Genomic DNA, 19,722 nt, shown 5'->3' with positions numbered 1-19,722 from the left:
TGTTTCATCACGCAAATGAGAATATATCGTATAGCAATTTAACACATTGGTATCTTCTTTTTATTCATTTATTTAGTATATTGATATATAATTTCGACCCGTTTCGTGATCATTTATAAGCATTTTCTCCCCATTCGTGAAGTTTCATGTGTCTATTTTAATACAAAAATTGTCATGTTTGCGTACCACTGGATGGTACACTGTTAGCCTTGTACAGTTTAAATAATACATTTTAACAAATATCTAGTTCATTGATAATTCAATTGTACCATTTAGTCTAAGAACTACATTTCAAAGAAAATATAACCATAGATGTAATACCTAACCTAACACGATGTTTGCTGTTATCTTTTTTATGTAGTCTCAAAGATACTTAAAGTTTGGTTTTGAGTGTTTCTGATTGTCAGAAGCATACTTCGGTGTATCGCACTATAAAAATGCTTCTTTTTGTAACTTCATTGGGGTGTAAAAGTGTTTATTTATTCAAACTTTTGCTTTTTAAAGTTTTGTTTTTATTAAACTTTCTTTATCATTCTAAATTATGTCAATTACGACATGGTAAAAATATAAATTATTTAATGCCCAAAAAGGCGCAAGCCAGGGCCGAACATGCAAGGGCTGTATAGCCAGTCAAGGTCGTTAAAAACTTCCATTTGTTGTTGTGTTGACCGAAGTTCATTTTGTTAAAAGCGCGGAAACGGAAGCGCTTTATTCTAAAAATGTGCGCATGCACGGTCAACGCAGAATACCGAATATTGTTTTTATCGGTATAAATGTTATTATAAAAAAAAACAATTCTAAAAGTTACACATGTACTTTCACGGTACTACAATCTGTCGATACCTATAGTTTTGCATTGAATATGATTTATCTCTGACGGTTAAGGACGTCTTTAAAATAAATATTAACAGATTTAATATTTTAGTTTCAGATACAAAAAAAAGTCATGATTGTTTTGTTGTTATTAGATTTGAATTAGCTTTCAGTAATTGCGATTACTCTCAGATCTGTACTAAGAATCTTTTTTTGTTTTTGTTTTGGGATGTATAACATGTATAAGTACTCGTCCACGTTCACTTTGTGTTTTTGTTAGACGCATTTCTATTTTAATCGATCTGATGTGTAAAGACTTTTTTCAAGTGCTTTTTTAGTCTGTTCTTATTGTGTACTGTTATACCACAGTTCCAAGTTTAAAAAGGGGGGGGGGGGGGGGGTGAGCGCTCATAAACATATTTAACCCAGCCACTTTCTGTATAATTTTAATTATGTGCCTGTCCATAGTGAGGATCTTGTAGTTGAGTGATTAGAATATTATTTTCCAATTTTAGTAACTGGTGTAGTTGATTTAAGTCTTTTTAAACACATAGTTGTTTTAAGTTTGACGTTCTCTTTATACAATATATGTGAATGACATCGTATGTATGTATGTTACATGTGAAAGTTCGTCATAGCATTGAAACTTATGCTTAAAGTGACTTATAGACCCAAAGGGTCGGGTGTTCTGATTATTGTTTTTTTTTTTATATCTCACTGTATTATATAATATTTTGTGAAAAACACATGTCACTATAATAACTAATTTAATTACTTACATGTAGCCAAACCGTTACTGTTTATAGAACTATCCACTTTTCGATTAGATCTAATGCCGTCTTTTCAAAATTTCAACACTTACTGGTCAAGCTTGTGTAGAGTATGACTCAGGCAAAAATCGTCAGTTAATATCAAAAGAACATGTATAATCACAAAACACTGTTTTGTAGACTGCAGTTTTGTCAGAAAAACCTTTACACGAAATGTTGAATCGAAAATTTGTCAAGATGTGGTACATTTGTATGATAACGACCCCAATCTAATTGACTTGAATACAATCAACTATTGGTCACCGTACAACTGTCAGCAATGGACAGACTCCATGACGTATTGTCAGCTATATGGACCCCACCATGACAAAATAGGGAACAATTTAAACGAATAAAATGTGAAACAATTTAAACGAGACGAAATGGGAAACAATTTAAACGAGACAAAATGTGAAGCAATTTAAACGAGAGAACCAACGATTAATGACAAGGATTCCACAGGAATTTGTGTGCAAATCAGTGCAAAATAATTAACTAACATGGGCTGCATTATCTCATAAACGTTAAGATATCTGTGCAATATGGTTTTAAAATAATTAAAACAGGTAACATGTCAGGCTTATGTAACACTGTAAAGATGTGTGCTTAGTCTCAACCGTGTTATGTATATGTTATAGAATGTTTTACAATAACAATTTGATAATTGGTCGAATTAAGTGCGCGCACAGGTTTATATTAAAGTATCGAACCGTATCTATAATCTGCCAAACTATTTAAATGCAGAGATTCTTCCTTCATTAAACTCTAATTAGATGCTAACAATCTGTTAAAAGACGATTTGTCTTAAAGTTTGAAGTATAATAATATGATTCTTGTGTGAATGAGAAATGGGCGTAATTTCTTACGTTGTTCTTGTGTGAATGACAATTGAGCAGGATTTATTACATTGTTCTGGTGTGAATGATAATTGGGGAGGATTTCTAACGGTTCTTGTGTGAATGACAATTGGGCAGAATTTATTACATTGTTCTTATGTGAATGACAATTGGGCAGAATTTATTACATTGTTCTTATGTGAATGACAATTGGGCAAGATTTATTACATTGTTCTTGTGTGAATGACAATTGGGCAGGATTTATTACATTGTTCTTCTTGTGTGAATGACAATTGGGCAGGATTTATTACATTGTTCTTGTGTGAAGGAGAAATGGGCAGAATTTCTTACATAGTTCTTGTCAAAACTGGCGACAAAAAATTCTCAGGAACCGATGCAAATGTACGCATAATTCTTTATGGATGCAAAGGAATTAAAACAGAAGAATTTGTCTTGGACAACTTTTTCAGAAATGATTTTGAATCCGGAACAACTGATTCTTTTCCAGTAGAATCAAACATAAATATTCCTCAAATCGAGCGGATAGAAATTTGGCGAGACACGTCAGGATTTTCAAGTTCATGGTATGTAGATTGGATAGAGGTGAAAAATCAGTCCACAGCGGAAGCCAGTATATTTCCGGTTTTTCGGTGGATTAAGGAGAACTATCATTACTGTATTCAACATTTGGACACCTCTCTCTCCCAGTGTGATATATACCCAAATCAGAGATATATGGAACTCTCCGAGAAAAGAAAGACTTATCAGTTGAAGGTCAAATTTGAAAATGGACCAGCCCAGGTACATGATTAATTGTTCGGTTTGATGAATGATTTTACAATCTTACAAACGTATTATGTCGAAGCAATGCAACAGATTGCGATAAATATAGGTATTAATCCGAGAAATAACAATGTTAAATAAATACAAATTTGACCCAAATCATGTTTTAGTTTACATATGTTGGTGGGATTATTTACAATACTCAAGTAAAATTATAAAAACTAAATGTAGAAAATTTAAAAAATAACCAAAAGCCTCGTACATTTTTTGTTCAAATAACGAGTTAGCGTTGAATATATATATATATATGCAAATTTTGGCTTTCAGATTAGGATCTAACATTTAAATCATTATGTCAAATCTGTCTGTCAGTTTATAATATCTATTTGTAAACTAATCGCTGTAATGAAAATGTATGTTTTTGAACGCATTAAGACATCAGGAGTATTGAATATAAAAAAGATCGTCATATTAATATGAATAGAATCTACTTGATATGTGTACTTTTAGTTTAATGATGTTATAAGGTAAAAGACATACACATCCTTCGATGACAGATCGATGATTAGGTGGGTGGCATAAATGTGTGCCCGTAAAAGGCGGGGAAATGTCTAGTTTTCTCCCACACTGACTAATAAAAATTCAGGAATGGCTTTAATATTATCGTTTACTAGTATATTTTACATTTAATTTATATTTCTGCTGTCCATTACTTGGAACTTATATTGTTTGACATGCAAACTTTGTTTTAGCTTTTTTAAAGATTTGCATGCCTTTCCACTCAAATAGATTCCCATATATTTTGTCATATATATTTTAAAACGTTAATCCTCAATCTTCCATCTCTAAATAATTATTCTATAAATATCATGATAAAACCTGAACACATCTGAAATGAGTTTTGATTCAATTTTTTCGTTGGAAAAAAAGAAGAAATATTCGTTGTAGTCATCAAGACTTATAAAATGTCTGCACAAAGTCAGAATATTTTTATAACCGAACCATCGCAATGTCCTCGTCCTCAATGCTCGTCTAAAGTGCATTATTCATTGTTCATACCACATTAACATGTTTTCGTCCTTACCGGATGTAATGTTGCCACTAGATATATGGTAAGCAACCCTCATACATTTATCCATCCATACACGTCATTTAATTCATGTTCACTCAGATTTTTATACGTCATATTTATTTCAGTCATGTTTACTGGGATTCAAACGTGTCATTTCATTCAAGCTATTGTATTGAGATTTTTTAAAACACGTCAATTATGCAGAGATTCTCATACAAGTACGTCATTCAATTTCTGTCATGTTTACTGAGATCTGTTTATCTCCTATTAGTCAAGCCACGTTTACTGAGATCCGTTTATGTCCTATTAGTCAAGCCACGTTTACTGTGATCCGTTTATGTCCTATTAGTCAAGCCACGTTTACTGAGATCTGTTTATGTCCTATTATTCAAGACATGTTTACTGAGATCTGTTTATGTCCTACTAGTCAAGCCACGTTTACTGAGATCCGTTTATGTCCTATTAGTCAAGCCACGTTTACTGAGATCCGTTTATGTCCTACTAGTCAAGCCACGTTTACTGAGATCCGTTTATGTCCTATTAGTCAAGCCACGTTTACTGAGATCTGTTTATGTCCTATTAGTCAAGCCACGTTTACTGAGATCCGTTTATGTCCTATGAGTCAAGCCACGTTTACTGAGATCCGTTTATGTCCTATTATTTAAGCCATGTTTACTGTGATTATTAGAATGTACCTACTGCATATTACATGTCATAGACTTGCAGTCATAATATTCGTCATGTCATTCAAATCCAGTCATGTTTACTGATATTCGTCGTGTCATCCAACTCCAGTCATGTTTACTGATATTTGCGTGTCATTTAACTCCAGTCATATTTACTGATATTCTCGTGTTATCTAACTACAGTCAGGTTTACTGATATTCGTCGTGTCATCCAATTCAGGTCATGTTTACTGATATTCGTCGTGCCATCCAACTTCAGTCATGTTTACTGATATTCGTCGCGTCATCCAACTCCAGTCATGTTAACTGATATTCGTCTGTCATCCAGCTCTAGTCTAGTCATGTTTATTGATATTCGTCGTGTCATCCAACTTCAGTCATGTTTACTGATATTCGTCGCGTCATCCAACTCCAGTCATGTTAACTGATATTCGTCGTGTCATCTAACTCCAGTCATGTTTACTGATATTCGTCGTGTCATCCAACTTCAGTCATGTTTACTGATATTCGTCGTGTGATCTAACTACAGTCATGTTTACTGATATTTGTCGTGCCATTCAACTCCAGTCATGTTTACTGGTATTCGTCTTGTCATCTTACTCCAGTCATGTTTACTGATATTTGTCGTGCCATCCAACTCCAGTCATGTTTACTGGTATTCGTCGTGTCATCTTACTCCAGTCATGTTTACTGATATTTGTCGTGCCATCCAACTCCAGTCATGTTTACTGGTATTCGTCGTGTCATCTTCATCTTACTCTAGTCATGTTTACTGATATTCGTCGTGTCATCCAACTCCAGTCATGTTTACTGATATTCGTCGTGTCAGCCAACTCCAGTCATGTTTACTGATATTCGTCGTGTCATCCAACTCCAGTCATGTTTACTGATATTCGTCGTGTCATCCAACTCCAGTCATGTTTACTGATATTCGTCGTGCCATCCAACTCCAGTCATGTTTACTGATATTCGTCGCGTCATCCAACTCCAGTCATGTTAACTGATATTCGTCTGTCATCCAACTCCAGTCATGTTTACTGATATTCGTCGTGTCATCTCACTCCAGTCATGTTTACTGATATTCGTCGTGTCATCCAACTTCAGTCATGTTTACTGATAGTCGTCGTGTGATCTAACTACAGTCATGTTTACTGATATTCGTCGTGTCATCTTACTCCAGTCATGTTTACTGATATTCGTCGTGTCATCCAACTCCAGTCATGTTTACTGATATTCGTCGTGTCATCTTACTCCAGTCATGTTTACTGATATTCGTCGTGTCATCCAACTCCAGTCATGTTTACTGATATTCGTCGTGTCATCCAACTCCAGTCATGTTTACTGATATTCGTCGTGTCATATAACTCCAGTCATGTTTCTGACACAATCTTTTATCATTCGTTCATGTAATTCAATTCCAGTCATGTTAACTGAGATTCGTATATGTCAGGTAATGCCAGCTAGTCATGTTTATCGATTTTCATACATGTCATTCAATTTTAGTAATTTTTACTGATATTCATACATGGTATTCAGTTCCAGTCATGATAACTGACATTCTCACATGGTATTCCAGCTCCTGTCATTTTTAGTCTCGTACTTGCTATTCTGCATGGTGAGTGTTGTCCAAATTTTCATCGAAGCACTCTTTCGCCTATGGTATGCTATATCTTACCTCTTGAATGACATGTCGATTTCTCGTTTTACACAGCTGGTTTATAGTAAATACGTGATACGATTTTCAATAGTAAAATGGCTTAGTGTACATAAAACACTACACAAATATTATCGGTTAAATGATCTGTGAAAAAGAATTAAAAAAAAGGAAAGTTTATTAATCTGGGGCTTGTGAACACCCACCGTAAAGTCATTTAAAGTTTTCGTTTAAATTTTAAATCAAATATCAAAATTGTTGAATCAGGAACTTCAATAATGTTCACTTGAACTACACAATTACCTGTGACACCTGTAGACATGTGCATTCTTAAGATATCATATTTGTAAATTATATTAACATAGATAATAGGGACATAAAATGTAATAATCTGAAATTAGACATTTTATGCCCAATCAGTTATCCGATACTTCGTCACAGCGTTTCTGTTTATATATTGACCTGGCTAAGAAACCTCTATGTTAGACTGTAACTTTCAGCATGGGTGATTGTTTATCGAGCTTTGAAAACGCAAATTTTATGATATATGTCAAAACTGGTGACAGGTTAAATTCGGGAACAGATGCTAATGTTCAAATAATTCTTCAAGATTATAGTGAAAATAAAACGGAGGAATTTGTATTGGATAAGTTTTTTCGGAATGATTTTGAGAAAGGAAATATAGATGCATTTCCAGTTAAAAAGCCTAGTCATTTTGGGAATGAAATTGCTGAAATAGAATTTTGGCGAGACAATGCTGGGCTCGCCAGTGACTGGTATGTGGATAAGATTTGTATAGAAAATATGAAAACTAATGACACGTACGTGTTCCCCGTCTTCCGTTGGATTAAAGCGGATTATCACTATATCATAAGACATTTGGATACAGCATTACCCCAGTTAGATCCCCATCCTGAACAAAGACTCATGGAACTAAATGACAAAAGACAAACTTACCAAATTATTGAGAAAATCAAAGGTGGTCCTGCCCAGGTAGGCAAATAATTTTTATATACAAATATATTTAAATATGTCTTAAATTCTATTTTCCCTTTCCGTAAAAACACAATCTTACAATCGATTGCCGCGGTTTTTCTTATTTTTGTTCGTAAGTTATAAAAAAAATAATATGTTTGTGTATATAAGTAATCCTCTTTGATAAACGGGTTAGACAACTTACTGAACAACAAGTCAATTTATCTGAGGTAAAGTCAGTGACCGTGTACAACTAATTTTCTGTTGTCGGCAGAGACAGACGGGTACAAATCGTTGTAGATTATTTAGGTTTTGGATTCATTCATTAGAATTGTATTCAATTTATTTATTGTCATTTCAACTGATATCATATCATTGTTGAATGTATATTAAAAGATCACTTTTCATTTCAGCATGATTGTTTTATTGCTTATAGTTTGAAATGTTTGCTAAATCATTGAAATTATAAAACTTAATTTCGACAAGTTAGTTAAAAGATCATACGTTTGTAAAACATTCCAATAAAAACTTTTTACATTTATAATATAATGTTCTACCGATGCCAAATTGACCTATTGGTTTGAAGTAAATCATTAAGCATATGAAATAGAAGAAAAAAGAAAAAAAATAGTATTAATCATTCAATAAAATGTTACATTAAAAGTATGGGTTCCGGCATAGAATCCACTTATTTTTTTATGTCATATTATTACTGTAACATAACTGATGACAGTCTTCACAACAACTGTATGTTAATCCCTAGGTCATGATATCAGCCCAAGTCGCGAAACTCTGCCGGGCTAATATTGGCTAATATTGACCGAAAGCTGATAATGCATCTCATATGAAAAATATAAAAATGGCATGGTGGCAAGTATCTAGTTTTTTTTATAATGTATCCCTCGTTGAAAAAAAACAGTGTATAAAACTGTTTTACGTAAAAATATATTAACCACATACTGAATTAAACAAAGGCTACAACATAGGCAGTTAAAATATTTAATCACATTTAAAGTCATATATTAATAACGAAATTCGAATGCTAAGGAAATGATTTTAAACCAATGCATTTATATATTCTTAAAAGTCATCTATGCATGATTTTTTTTTAAACATTTATTACGAATGCATAACACATAATTGACAAAATATATTTCATTAAGTATTAACTTTCGCTCTGATACCCTTTTTAGAGTACACGTATTTTATAGTAATACTTTGCAATTTAAATATATAAACTTATTCAACTTTAAAATAAAATGAAGTACCATATGACTTTAAAAAGCATTTGCTGTTCTATTGCAATGGATGATAAATCAATTATTTGCAGTACATTCGGGTCCTGCTAGGCTAGGATTGAGGTATAGTAGCGATATATGAATGTTATAATGAAAAGCAAACTTAGATGTTTTAAAATATTTGTATTGCAGCTATTGTATGTCTTTTTAAATTTTGGTTCATTTATTAATTTTGGAGTTTAGTATGACCTCTATGTTCATGAACTAGCACATATTTTTGTTTAGGGGGCAAGCTGAAGCCCACGTGACCTATGGTGCAGGATTTTTTCATCGTGTTGAAGACCCATTGATGGCTTTGTGCTGTTTCCTGCTCTTCATTTGGGTTCATCTCTTTTTGACACATTTCCCGTTTAAATTCCCAATTATATCTTGTATTGCAAAAAAGTGAATCAATGAATGAATAGTGGAATGCAAAAATGAAAATAAGACAAACAAATGTTGTTCTGAAAGCTGTTTATTAGTTTGTATGTGCTTTGAAATATAAGCTCTCATTCAAAGTTACAAAGCCTTACTATAAAATACCGTACTAGCATTATAAACAGACCAGAATAGTTAAATCTAATTTATATTACGACACATTTTTTTTTATGTTACCTAGATCTCTCGTCCCAGGGGATAAAGTTACAATTAATAAACTTGAACTACATTTCTTACCTTTCTTACTATTTATAACAGGTAAAGAAATACGTATCAAAAAGGTATATGCTAGTAATTTTAACTATGAAATTTTTCATAAACATAGATGATTTTTGCTATTCTCGTTATGTTCCTTTTGGTCATATAATTCCTAAGGTGGCTATACATATAGCAATGTGGACATAATCAATGGTATTATTTTAGTACGTTTTCTCTTGATGAATTGGATAACATTTATCATTAAAATCATCAAAATACCAGTTTACTGCCTGTACACTTTCCTTGCATTCATACCCTTCCACTCATTGAGAGCTTAATCAAAGTCAAAATTCTTATGTGTGGTCATTCTCAGAAATCTTCATGAGATCCCATATTGGACACAGAGGTTCTTGATCTAATGTTCTGAGTAGAGAATCCCCTCTCACAAGACGCACTAGAAATTGGTATTAAAATAGCCAATTCTAGAAGCTTGACAAGGTTTGGAAGGATCTCATGATAATTTCTGAAAACTGATTCCACTAACAAGAAGACAAGTTTGAATTGCTGAAGTTCCCAATTATTAATCTCGTATACAGCCTATAATACTCTGACACACACTCTACTCTTTCTACAACAGGACCAATTGGTGGCCATCGGCTGTTTTTTTACTCCTCGGTCGGGTTGTTTTCTCTTTGACACATTCCCCATTTCCATTCACAATTTCATCGTTTGATCTACAATTGTCTTTAGGTAAATAATTGTTATTAGATAATAGTTTCTCAATCGGAATAAGGATTAGAATAATTACTGCCTAGTGTTTCGGAAAATATGTGGTTTAATCGAATTTTGAAAAACAGATATTCACTTTAACCGTTGGCCTCAGAGAATATCAATTTTTCAAAAGTCAATCAAACCACATATTAGCTCATCAAAAGACAGTAATTGCATTATACACTAGCATTTGAAGAGTTATTTCACCGGTATTTTTCACTAAATAAAGTTGGATCGTAAAGAACGTAAATGCTGTAATAGTTCATCGCACGCAATTCCTTCAATCGCGTGACAAAATCCTTAGCAAAGGAACAGTGCCTTTGTTGAAGTTCTTCTCACCATTACAGTGATGCGTTGAAAACGGAACAAAGGTTCCCACTTAAAATTAAAGCTCAATGGACCTGCCACTACCAGCAGTTAAAGAGGCATCACAATCAAGATGTCGTAAACTGGGGTGGGGGGTATAAACCCAATATTTATGCATCGGAGAACACAAGTTCTGGAGTTTTATTATACAGCGGATAAAGTTCCTAACATATACTGTCTTATTTGCATTACATTCCCTTTGTAAGACTCTTGAATACCTAATGAAAATGTTCATCTAAGGAATGGCTTTGACTGCAAATTAATAAGATTGAATTATATCTGAAATTATCACGAGTAAACCGAAACAGAGCTGACAATGCGGTATGCCAATTGTTGAAGGCCGTATGGTGAGCTTTAGTTGTTAATTATGACTGTGTCATTTGCATAGTCACTTGTGGAAACTGTCTTATTGACAATACCACATCTTCTTTTTTTATATCTATAGTAAAGACGTAATAATAACCAAGATCTCGATTTTCAAAGATGCTATTTTAAGTTGCTTACAGTATGATATAAATATTGTTTGTTTATTTCCAGGTCAAAGAAATCCCAAGTGACGAACAGTTCTCATTTGATTACAAAGTATGTATTTACTTATTTAATTTTACATTTGTATTTCTCTTTGCTTTTTCTGTATAAAAGACGCAAAAATTTGCCAAACTTGAAAAGAACTTCATATGTACAAACTTACAAATATCGGATAATTTTGAAATATTGATTGTGTTTGCTTAAAGTCCAGTGGCAAATATTTCATGCATATTCCGGACGGGAACACATAAACAGTTCATCAGTGTATATACGTCCTGCAAATTGGGACAACCTGAATGAAGAGAAGGGAATATATTTGGACTGCCAGTGTAAACGAAGTGTATGCTGAATAGAGGCAGCCATTTTGCAAGCATCAAACCACTCACAGGCATTCAAAGAGTTTTGTAAGGGTTCTTTAATGTAAAGAAAGCATGACAGTGCACTTGCTAAATATATTGGATTTTACGTCTCTTTTCAAATCCGGCATGTCGCGATACACCCCACACAATCAAAAAGACGCTCCCTACGGCATTTTAAAATGCCGGATAGAAGAGGTCCAAGTGACACATGTGTCTACCCCAGTGAACCATTTTGATTCAAAAACAGTTTGTGGATAAAATGGTGAAAAATGTTTAAATGATAAATTAGATTAAAGGATATTATTTAAACGTTGTGTAAGATACTAAGTTTGTTTAGTATACAAGGATGATTACTTTAATATACAATTCCAATAATTTCCAAAAAGTCATTTTGTGTTTTATTTTTATTGTTGAAATTAAACAAGAGTGTGGTTGACACTGTATATAAACATGTATGCATTTTGGTTGAATTGTCAAATTCTAACCCTTTTGCAAATAAATGATAACACTGCTATTCAAATTTTTAAAATAACTATCTTTTTCTTATCCAGTGGAATATCGCAAAGAGGAAAATTCAAATGATAGCAACCAGTAAGCTGCACATGTTGTTGAATGGTGCTAACTGGGAAAGTATATTTGATCTCAAGTGCGTCTACTCTGATGCTTTTGGTGAACCGGAGGTAAGATGTGGTTAAATGATTAAATATACTAACAACCAGCAATTACTGAGTTTGTAATGTGTGATAACTTTGAGTAAACCTGGGCAATACTTTGCAAAGTTGGTGAAACCATATATATATATATTTATATATATATATCTATAATGACTTAAAAAAGAAGGGGCGAAAGATATTAGGGGGACAGTCAAACTCATAGATCGAAAACTTGACAAATCGACAACGCCTTGGATAAAAAAGAAAAAAGCAAACACACAAATAATAGTACGCAAGACACAACATAGAAAATTAAAGACTAAAGCCTCGGTCACACCTTACCGGATAACTCGAATGGACGACTAACTGATGAAAATAAAAGTTGTCCGTTGACAAAATTGTTATCATTTGGGAGTCAGTTGATGTATTTACCGAATAAAACGGACGCGTAACGAATGCATAACGGACACGCAACGGATATGGAACGTACGAGAAACGGAAACGTGCAGGACAGAACGGATGCCGATTAACGTACATCCAACGGACGAGAACCGCATACAACTGACACCTAACGGAAGCGTACCGGATAAAACGGATGAACAAGATATACGGAAAAATTAAAGGCGACAATAATAATACATGGAAATCGTATAAGTATTCAAAATGTTTCTGTGTAACTGGTTTTGGTTTGGTCTTTTAAATGCCGCCAAAGGGCAGTGTCAGGCCTGAATAAGAGCTGCTTGATTGTGAAGACGTGTCCTTACTCTATGATCGATCATTTCGTAGTGCATTTCCTTTAGAGAATAAATGAAAATTAAAAAAATCAAACTTGCGCTTTCTAAATATTTTTTTTACAGTAAGTTGTACTACTTTTGGGACAAATTATATCAAAATTATAGAAAACTTCATGAGCTCTAACTCAAAATATGGACAATTTTATGTAAAGGTGGTCTTGAAATCTTTTGACAGCTTCAGAAATGCTATTTTTAACGTTTTTTAGCTGGACCAAATCACTACTTGACTTTCGATTTCATGACCCAAATTTATTTACAGTGTAATTTCATCCTTCTATTTGCTGTTTGAGGTATAAAACATGAAAACATAAATTTGGAAGGGGTATACAAAAAATTGGCAAGTAACACGCTGTCCACACTAGGGACCATATTTGTCCCGGACAACGAAACTGAAAGAACGATAACTGTGTACTCGGACCAATCCGTTTAAGATCCGTTCATCATCCGTTTTATCCGTTATACGTCCGGTAGAAGTCCGTTTCACATTCGTTCAACTTCCGTTTTATCCGTTAAATGTCGGGCAGAAGTACGTTTGTGAAATTATCTTTCAGACCTCCAACGGATGTATAACGGACACGTAACGGATACAATACGGACACCAAACGGACGAGTACCGTACAAAAGGGACGCCTAACGGATGTTCAACGGACATTTTATCCGTTGGACGTCCGTTCAAAGTTTTGAACATGCTCAAAATTTTCCACCAGACAGAACGGACGTCGACGGATAAAACGTACGCTCGAGCTATCCTGTAAGGTGTGACCGAGGCTTAAGCAAGACATGTATATGTGCTATACAATAGAGACAGACGACCAGCTTACACTTTTTCCCAACGATTAATGATCGAAAATGTTTAGAAATTAGATTTGAAAAACATAATTTGCATTATCAGTAAAATTTATAAATCAGATACTAAAATTACATAACTTTTCGGCAGTGGAAATTAATAGATAATGAACACGTGTAATATCCAATTTTGATAAATCATTTATGTAAGAAACGCATTATATACGTAATGCATTATTTATCGCTCTTTCGGAAACTCTTGGCGTGAGATTGCAGACCGATCATACTATTAGATATCAATACTGCACTCCCCGGACGATTTCCATAGACGATTTAATTGTCTGCTGTAAGGTCTTTATTATATTAAAATAACATGAATGTCCATTCATACTGTCCGGACGGTAATTAAAGTAATAATGTCCAGTAATGTGTGCTGGTTTATTTAGTTAGGTGTAGATTAGCAATAGTTTCGAATTACTTTGATAGATTTATTCCTTATAACTTTAACAAAAAGATATGTTCGCACATTTAAGAGCTACGTAATGAGATTGGTGTATTATTTGACACCTGTTAACATTAAAATGTGTATTTGTAGTATATACTAACGATATGATAAATATCACCCTAGATAATGATTGATTTAGTACATCTTTTCGTCCGTTCAATATATTTGATATATTGTCTTCTAAACTGGACATTTTCGTCCCCTAAACTTGATTGGTTTCGTGCCCCAAGCTCGATTCTGTCATTGTTTTTGCCTCAGAAGTTTAATTGTAAAGATCTGGAAAAAATCAAAAAGATTCAAATTCTCCTTTAAAAATTTGACACGTTCTTTCTTAAAATAGTAAAATATTGCTTCAACTTCACTTATTAGCACAAGTGAACAGAATCTTAATTGAATTTTAATCAAAATCATTAACAAACCTTAAGTTTAATCCCATTTTGGCAGAGACAGCTTTCTACGTGTACTAAAGTTGACCGAGCAAACAGCTTCAAACCAAGCACAACCCTTGATTCACTTCGTTAGGATCACTTGGTTTAACTATCATGCCTTTCCCAAGTTAAAGTAAGGAGCCTGTAACTGGCTTTAACTATCATGCCTTTCCGAAGTTAAAGTAAGGAGCCTGTAACTGGCTTTAACTATCATACCTTTCCGAAGTTAAAGTAAGGAGCCTGTAACTGGCTTTAACTATCATACCTTTCCGAAGTTAAAGTAAGGAGCCTGTAACTGGCTTTAACTATCATGCCTTCCCGAAGTTAACGTTGTTTACTGTCTGTTATATTTGTGTTTCATTTATTGCTTTGTGATTGTCTTGTTGTTTTCCACGTGGAATAGTTTCACAGTTTTTCAGGTATTTTTTTTAATCGCTTGATGTAAATTCAATTCAAAATTATAGATTTTTGATTGGTTTAGACGAGAGGGTAACAGTAAAAAAAAATGTCACCCTCTCAGCCATGTGATAGAGTAAATTAACACTCTCGTATCAGCCAATCAAAAGATGGCATTTTAACATGAAGTATAATAATGGAGTTTGTGTATCGGTGGTCGTACCGTGACCTACATAATTGAAGCTTTCTTCCCTTGATGTATCGGATTTCACGTAACAATTCCGACTTAATATGACAGTGTGTTGATACATCAAACAGCCTCTCAGACGCCCCTAAGGATATATATTTTACTGAAGGATAGAACGATACTTAGATCTATAATGAATACAATTAAAAGAAGGCTATAGTTGGATAGTTGTCTCATTGGCATAACTACCACATCACATTATTTTTTTATGATAGGTTTGACATTTGAAACAAAAAAATTCAAATGATACCGAATTGCCTTGCAGAGACCTAATGAAATATAATGATTAATAAACATACAAATTACCATTTTAAAAGTCAAAACGACGAGTTTATTTTGTCCGCAATGTTAATAATTCATACTAAATGTGTAATGGCATAATATGTTTGATGCAAGGGACACCCATGGGACCATTTACTCATTTCATTATTCTAATTTTGATTCCATGTTGCCAGTTTTACATTTTTTGAAACAATAGACAACGTCCTTGACAAGGTTAGGATTATGGACTTTTGATTATTGTAGTACGATGGTATAAACAAAAATGACGGAACTTTTACATACTTTTTAATTTTTTTATTGTACAAACATAAGAATAATTATACGTTAATAATCAATATACTGTGAAAATTTATACATTTTGTAAGATTTAAACAGAGAAAAAGGCATAACTTTTGTAAAAAAAAAAAATAACCATCGAGTTACATGATTTGCAACACGACGGGTGCCTCTTTTTGGAGCATATTATGTTCACCCTTGTGAGCAGCTGGGAACAATCTTAATATGTATGTATTGTTGTTTGTTATTCGTTGTTTTTCGTTTGTTATGGCATTACTCATCATAGCTCTTTGTCATCTCCAAATAGTTCATCTTGTTTTATCTATTGTACGTAACTTTATACCCATTCCTTCCTGAATTGGAGTTGGATACCAATTTTCGTGCCCCCTCCCCCCTCCGAACTTAAATGTTCAACGAATGATACATTTTCTATAGGCTTATATGTAGACTTCATCAAAAATCCGAAATTAATTATACATGATCTTGCTGGACATCCTTAATCCACGAAAATTACTACCCGCGAAAATAAATTAATCCACAGTATATCGTTATCTGTTCCAATGTCTGATATGGGAGACAGGTTTGTTTAATATTGTTTGTGATTAAAAGTCTAAAGAATAACAAAATTAATGTTTGATTATTTTCAGGGTGTAAAGAAATGGAGTAACGATATCTACTTTGGTTCTCAAAGAATATCAAGCATGAACCACTCACTAATCGAACTATGCACAGCTATGCCACAAAAGTAAGTCTGTCTACTTTGGTTCTCATAGAATATCAAGCATGACTCACTCACTAATCGAACTATGCACAGCTATGCCATAAACATAAGTCTGTCTACTTTGGTTCACAGAGAATATAAAGCATGAACCACTCATTAATGGAACTATGCACAGCTATGCCACAAAAGTTAATCTGTCTACTTTGGTTCTCAGAGAATGTCAAGCATGAACCACTAGCTGATGAAATCATTTATGATTATGCTGACAAAAGTAACTTGGTCGTCTTTAATACAAAGAGAATATATAGCATGAATCAATACGATTATATATACAGGACAAGTATTAACAAATCTATCAAACAACGAAGACAGTTCAGTTTGACCAATCAGAACGCAAAACAGGATTCAAACATATATATTTAAACGTATTTTCCAAGACATAAACGGAAGCCAAAATTTAAGATGTTGTTGAGATATATTCCACACTGCGTGAATAGCAATTTACCAAATTCTTTAGGAATATCTTAAGGTTATTTTCTCCTTTAGTATTGACTAATATTATATGTTTCCCGCTGAACCTTTGCTTTACAACGTTTTTTTCTTTACAGAATGAACATAACAGAGGATGAGCTGAAAAAAAATCTAGACGAAGGATGGAGCATCCAAAAAGCCATCAAAGCTAATCGACTTTTCATTATAGATCTGATAGATATTAAAGATATCCCTGTGAGAAGTCCTGAACTTATTGTAAGTTCTAATTTTTTATATGAAACTTTTTTTTATGTCCAACGTTTTAAATTATGACATAGTACCTCAGCTTCATGGTCATTTTCTTTCAATTTTTGTATTGTAATTGAATTCTTACGTAATATTTATAAATTAACTGTGTAAAAAAGTTAGAATTTTTCGAAATACTAAGGCTTTTCTACCTCAGGCATTGATTACCTTAGCTGTATTTGGCAAAACTTTTAGGAATTTTGGTCCTCAATGCTCTTCAACTTCGTACTTTTTTGGCCTTTTTAACTTTTTTGGATTCGGTTTTTGGTTTGTAGACGAAACGCGCGTCCTGGTATTTATGATGAGTTTACTTACTATATTATTTATGAAATTGCATTGAGTTGACCAACAAATCATTTTATATTCAAAATCAAATTAAATATGAAATTTGTATAGTAAGACAAACATTTAAAGTATTATTTTTTTTCAGTTGACATGTCCAATAGCATTATTCTTCTTGAATGAAAAAAAGCAACTTGTACCAATAGCGATTCAGCTGTTCCAAGAGAAAAGAGAAGATAACCCTGTAAATATTCTATTTATACTTCTCTCAGGTTTTCAAAATATTCAGACATTTACGCAATAGAAATATTTTAATTATTAGAGAACCAAAGAAAAAAGGAGAGAGGTGTTAAAAAGAGTTTTCATCAAAACAAAAAAAGATGTAAAAAAGAAGTAGCAAAAAGATCGAACCCCAAGTTAAATCCAAAGGGCGGCAGCCCGACTGACCAAATCAAATGATAGACTATATCAACCATATGAACGAAAGGGGCACAACTGTCATACTCCTAACTTGATGCAGTAATTTTCGAAGAAATTCGAAGATAATTCAATAGCTGGTAAAAACCTCTAACTTTAACAGCACTTTTCAGAAGAAAGCATGGACACAAACTTCTAGTGACAACTTTATATTCTGACACAGCTTGCCTAAATAGGGTTTATAGGATTTTTCGTTCAGAATATGTGTGTGTGTGTTGCTAATCATCAAATTGTAATAACCACATTTATGTTCCACAATCATATCTTTGTTCCTTGTATATGAAACACTAGTCTTATTATTAGAATGTTAAGTATCAGTAGCAATTTATCATGCCACTAATGGACCAAAGCAATGATTATCATTGTGTAGAATTTGAGTTCAATCCCTTATTTTGGCGAGATTTTTGTGTGTAAATATTTTTCATTCTGTGTATTAAAGATTGTGTGTATTTTTTTTTCTTGGGTGTTTTTCTCTTCATCTGTCTTTGATGTTCTTTCTTTTGATAGTAATGCCTTACAGCAAGATGATCACATTATAATTCAATGTTCAACTCTAAGTTATAGAATACTCTAATGAAACTGTCGATTTTACGGTGAAATTCACTGGTAAACTAATATTGCTCTGAAACGGCTATTTTGAACTGAACAGATCTTTTAAGTCTGAACAATAAATGGTTAAATAATTTTTAGTCATTCAGTCACTTTTCAAACTTATCCACAATGGTAACTTCAGTACTGTTTTTGACACTTCGCGTGAAGTTAGTTAAGACTGATCATGCAGTCTCTGTTCAGAAAATGGACGCATTGTTAGAACTAAACATGACTGAATCATTCATTGTTAGAACAAAACATGGCTGAATCATTCATTGGTAAAACTAAACTTGGCTGAAGTATTCATTGTTAGAACTACACATGGCTGAATCATTCATTGTTAGTACTAAACATGGCTGAGTCATTCATTGTTAGATATTTGCAGATGATGTTAAGATCATAATGATCGTTTATGACTAAAAAAAACTAGTGGTTTATCTGAAGGTTTTAGAATTTATTTAATGTTAAAATGTTATTTTTAATGACATGACTAACATGACATTTTTGAAAGTATTGTTAAAGTTCCAATAGAAAGCTAGACTGGGTCCTGTAATTTTCGTACAGTTTCAGGTACAAGATACGTTTAGTTTGATTAACAGTAGTTTGGTTTCAAGATAGTAGTCTGGCCACAAGCTTCAACTTCGTTTATTTATATGTTTGTTTGAATATTACAGTCAATTATGTTGTATGTTTGTGATGTGTGTTTGTGCAGTTTTCCCTGCTGGATACCAGTTATTGTCAACCTCGCCTATTGTGTCAATTTGGATTGATGACCAAAATTGTTAATATAACTGAACTTTAAACACCTGTCATACAAATGGGAGGTTTAGCTGAGGTTAAAACAAGGTTTCAACCAAAATATTCCTAAAAAAATTTGACTGTACCAAGTCAGGAATATGGCAGTTGTTTTTCACTTTTTTTGTTGGTTGATAGCGTTTGAAT

At 33.2% G+C, this 19,722-nt stretch overlaps 1 protein-coding gene across 2 annotated transcripts in view; it reads left to right on the top strand.

The window, feature by feature from the left end:
* LOC134697198 (polyunsaturated fatty acid 5-lipoxygenase-like) overlaps window positions 1–19,722 on the top strand; it is a 48,985-nt gene that overhangs the window by 16,781 nt on the left and 12,482 nt on the right. The window contains exons 1-6 of one of the 2 annotated variants that reach the window (XM_063559291.1): window positions 7,127–7,646; window positions 11,216–11,260; window positions 12,117–12,245; window positions 16,580–16,677; window positions 17,262–17,400; window positions 17,861–17,956. In XM_063559291.1, coding sequence (XP_063415361.1) covers window positions 7,155–7,646; window positions 11,216–11,260; window positions 12,117–12,245; window positions 16,580–16,677; window positions 17,262–17,400; window positions 17,861–17,956 — 999 coding nt within the window. In that variant the 5' untranslated portion in view covers window positions 7,127–7,154. Of the gene's footprint in view, window positions 1–7,126; window positions 7,647–11,215; window positions 11,261–12,116; window positions 12,246–16,579; window positions 16,678–17,261; window positions 17,401–17,860; window positions 17,957–19,722 lie in introns of those variants that run through there. The other variant, XM_063559292.1, reaches the window with a different exon arrangement.

The sequence above is a fragment of the Mytilus trossulus genome, chromosome 14 (genome assembly GCF_036588685.1).
Source record: "Mytilus trossulus isolate FHL-02 chromosome 14, PNRI_Mtr1.1.1.hap1, whole genome shotgun sequence".
NCBI lineage: Eukaryota > Metazoa > Mollusca > Bivalvia > Mytilida > Mytilidae > Mytilus > Mytilus trossulus.
This window is presented reverse-complemented; position numbering and strand designations above follow the sequence as displayed.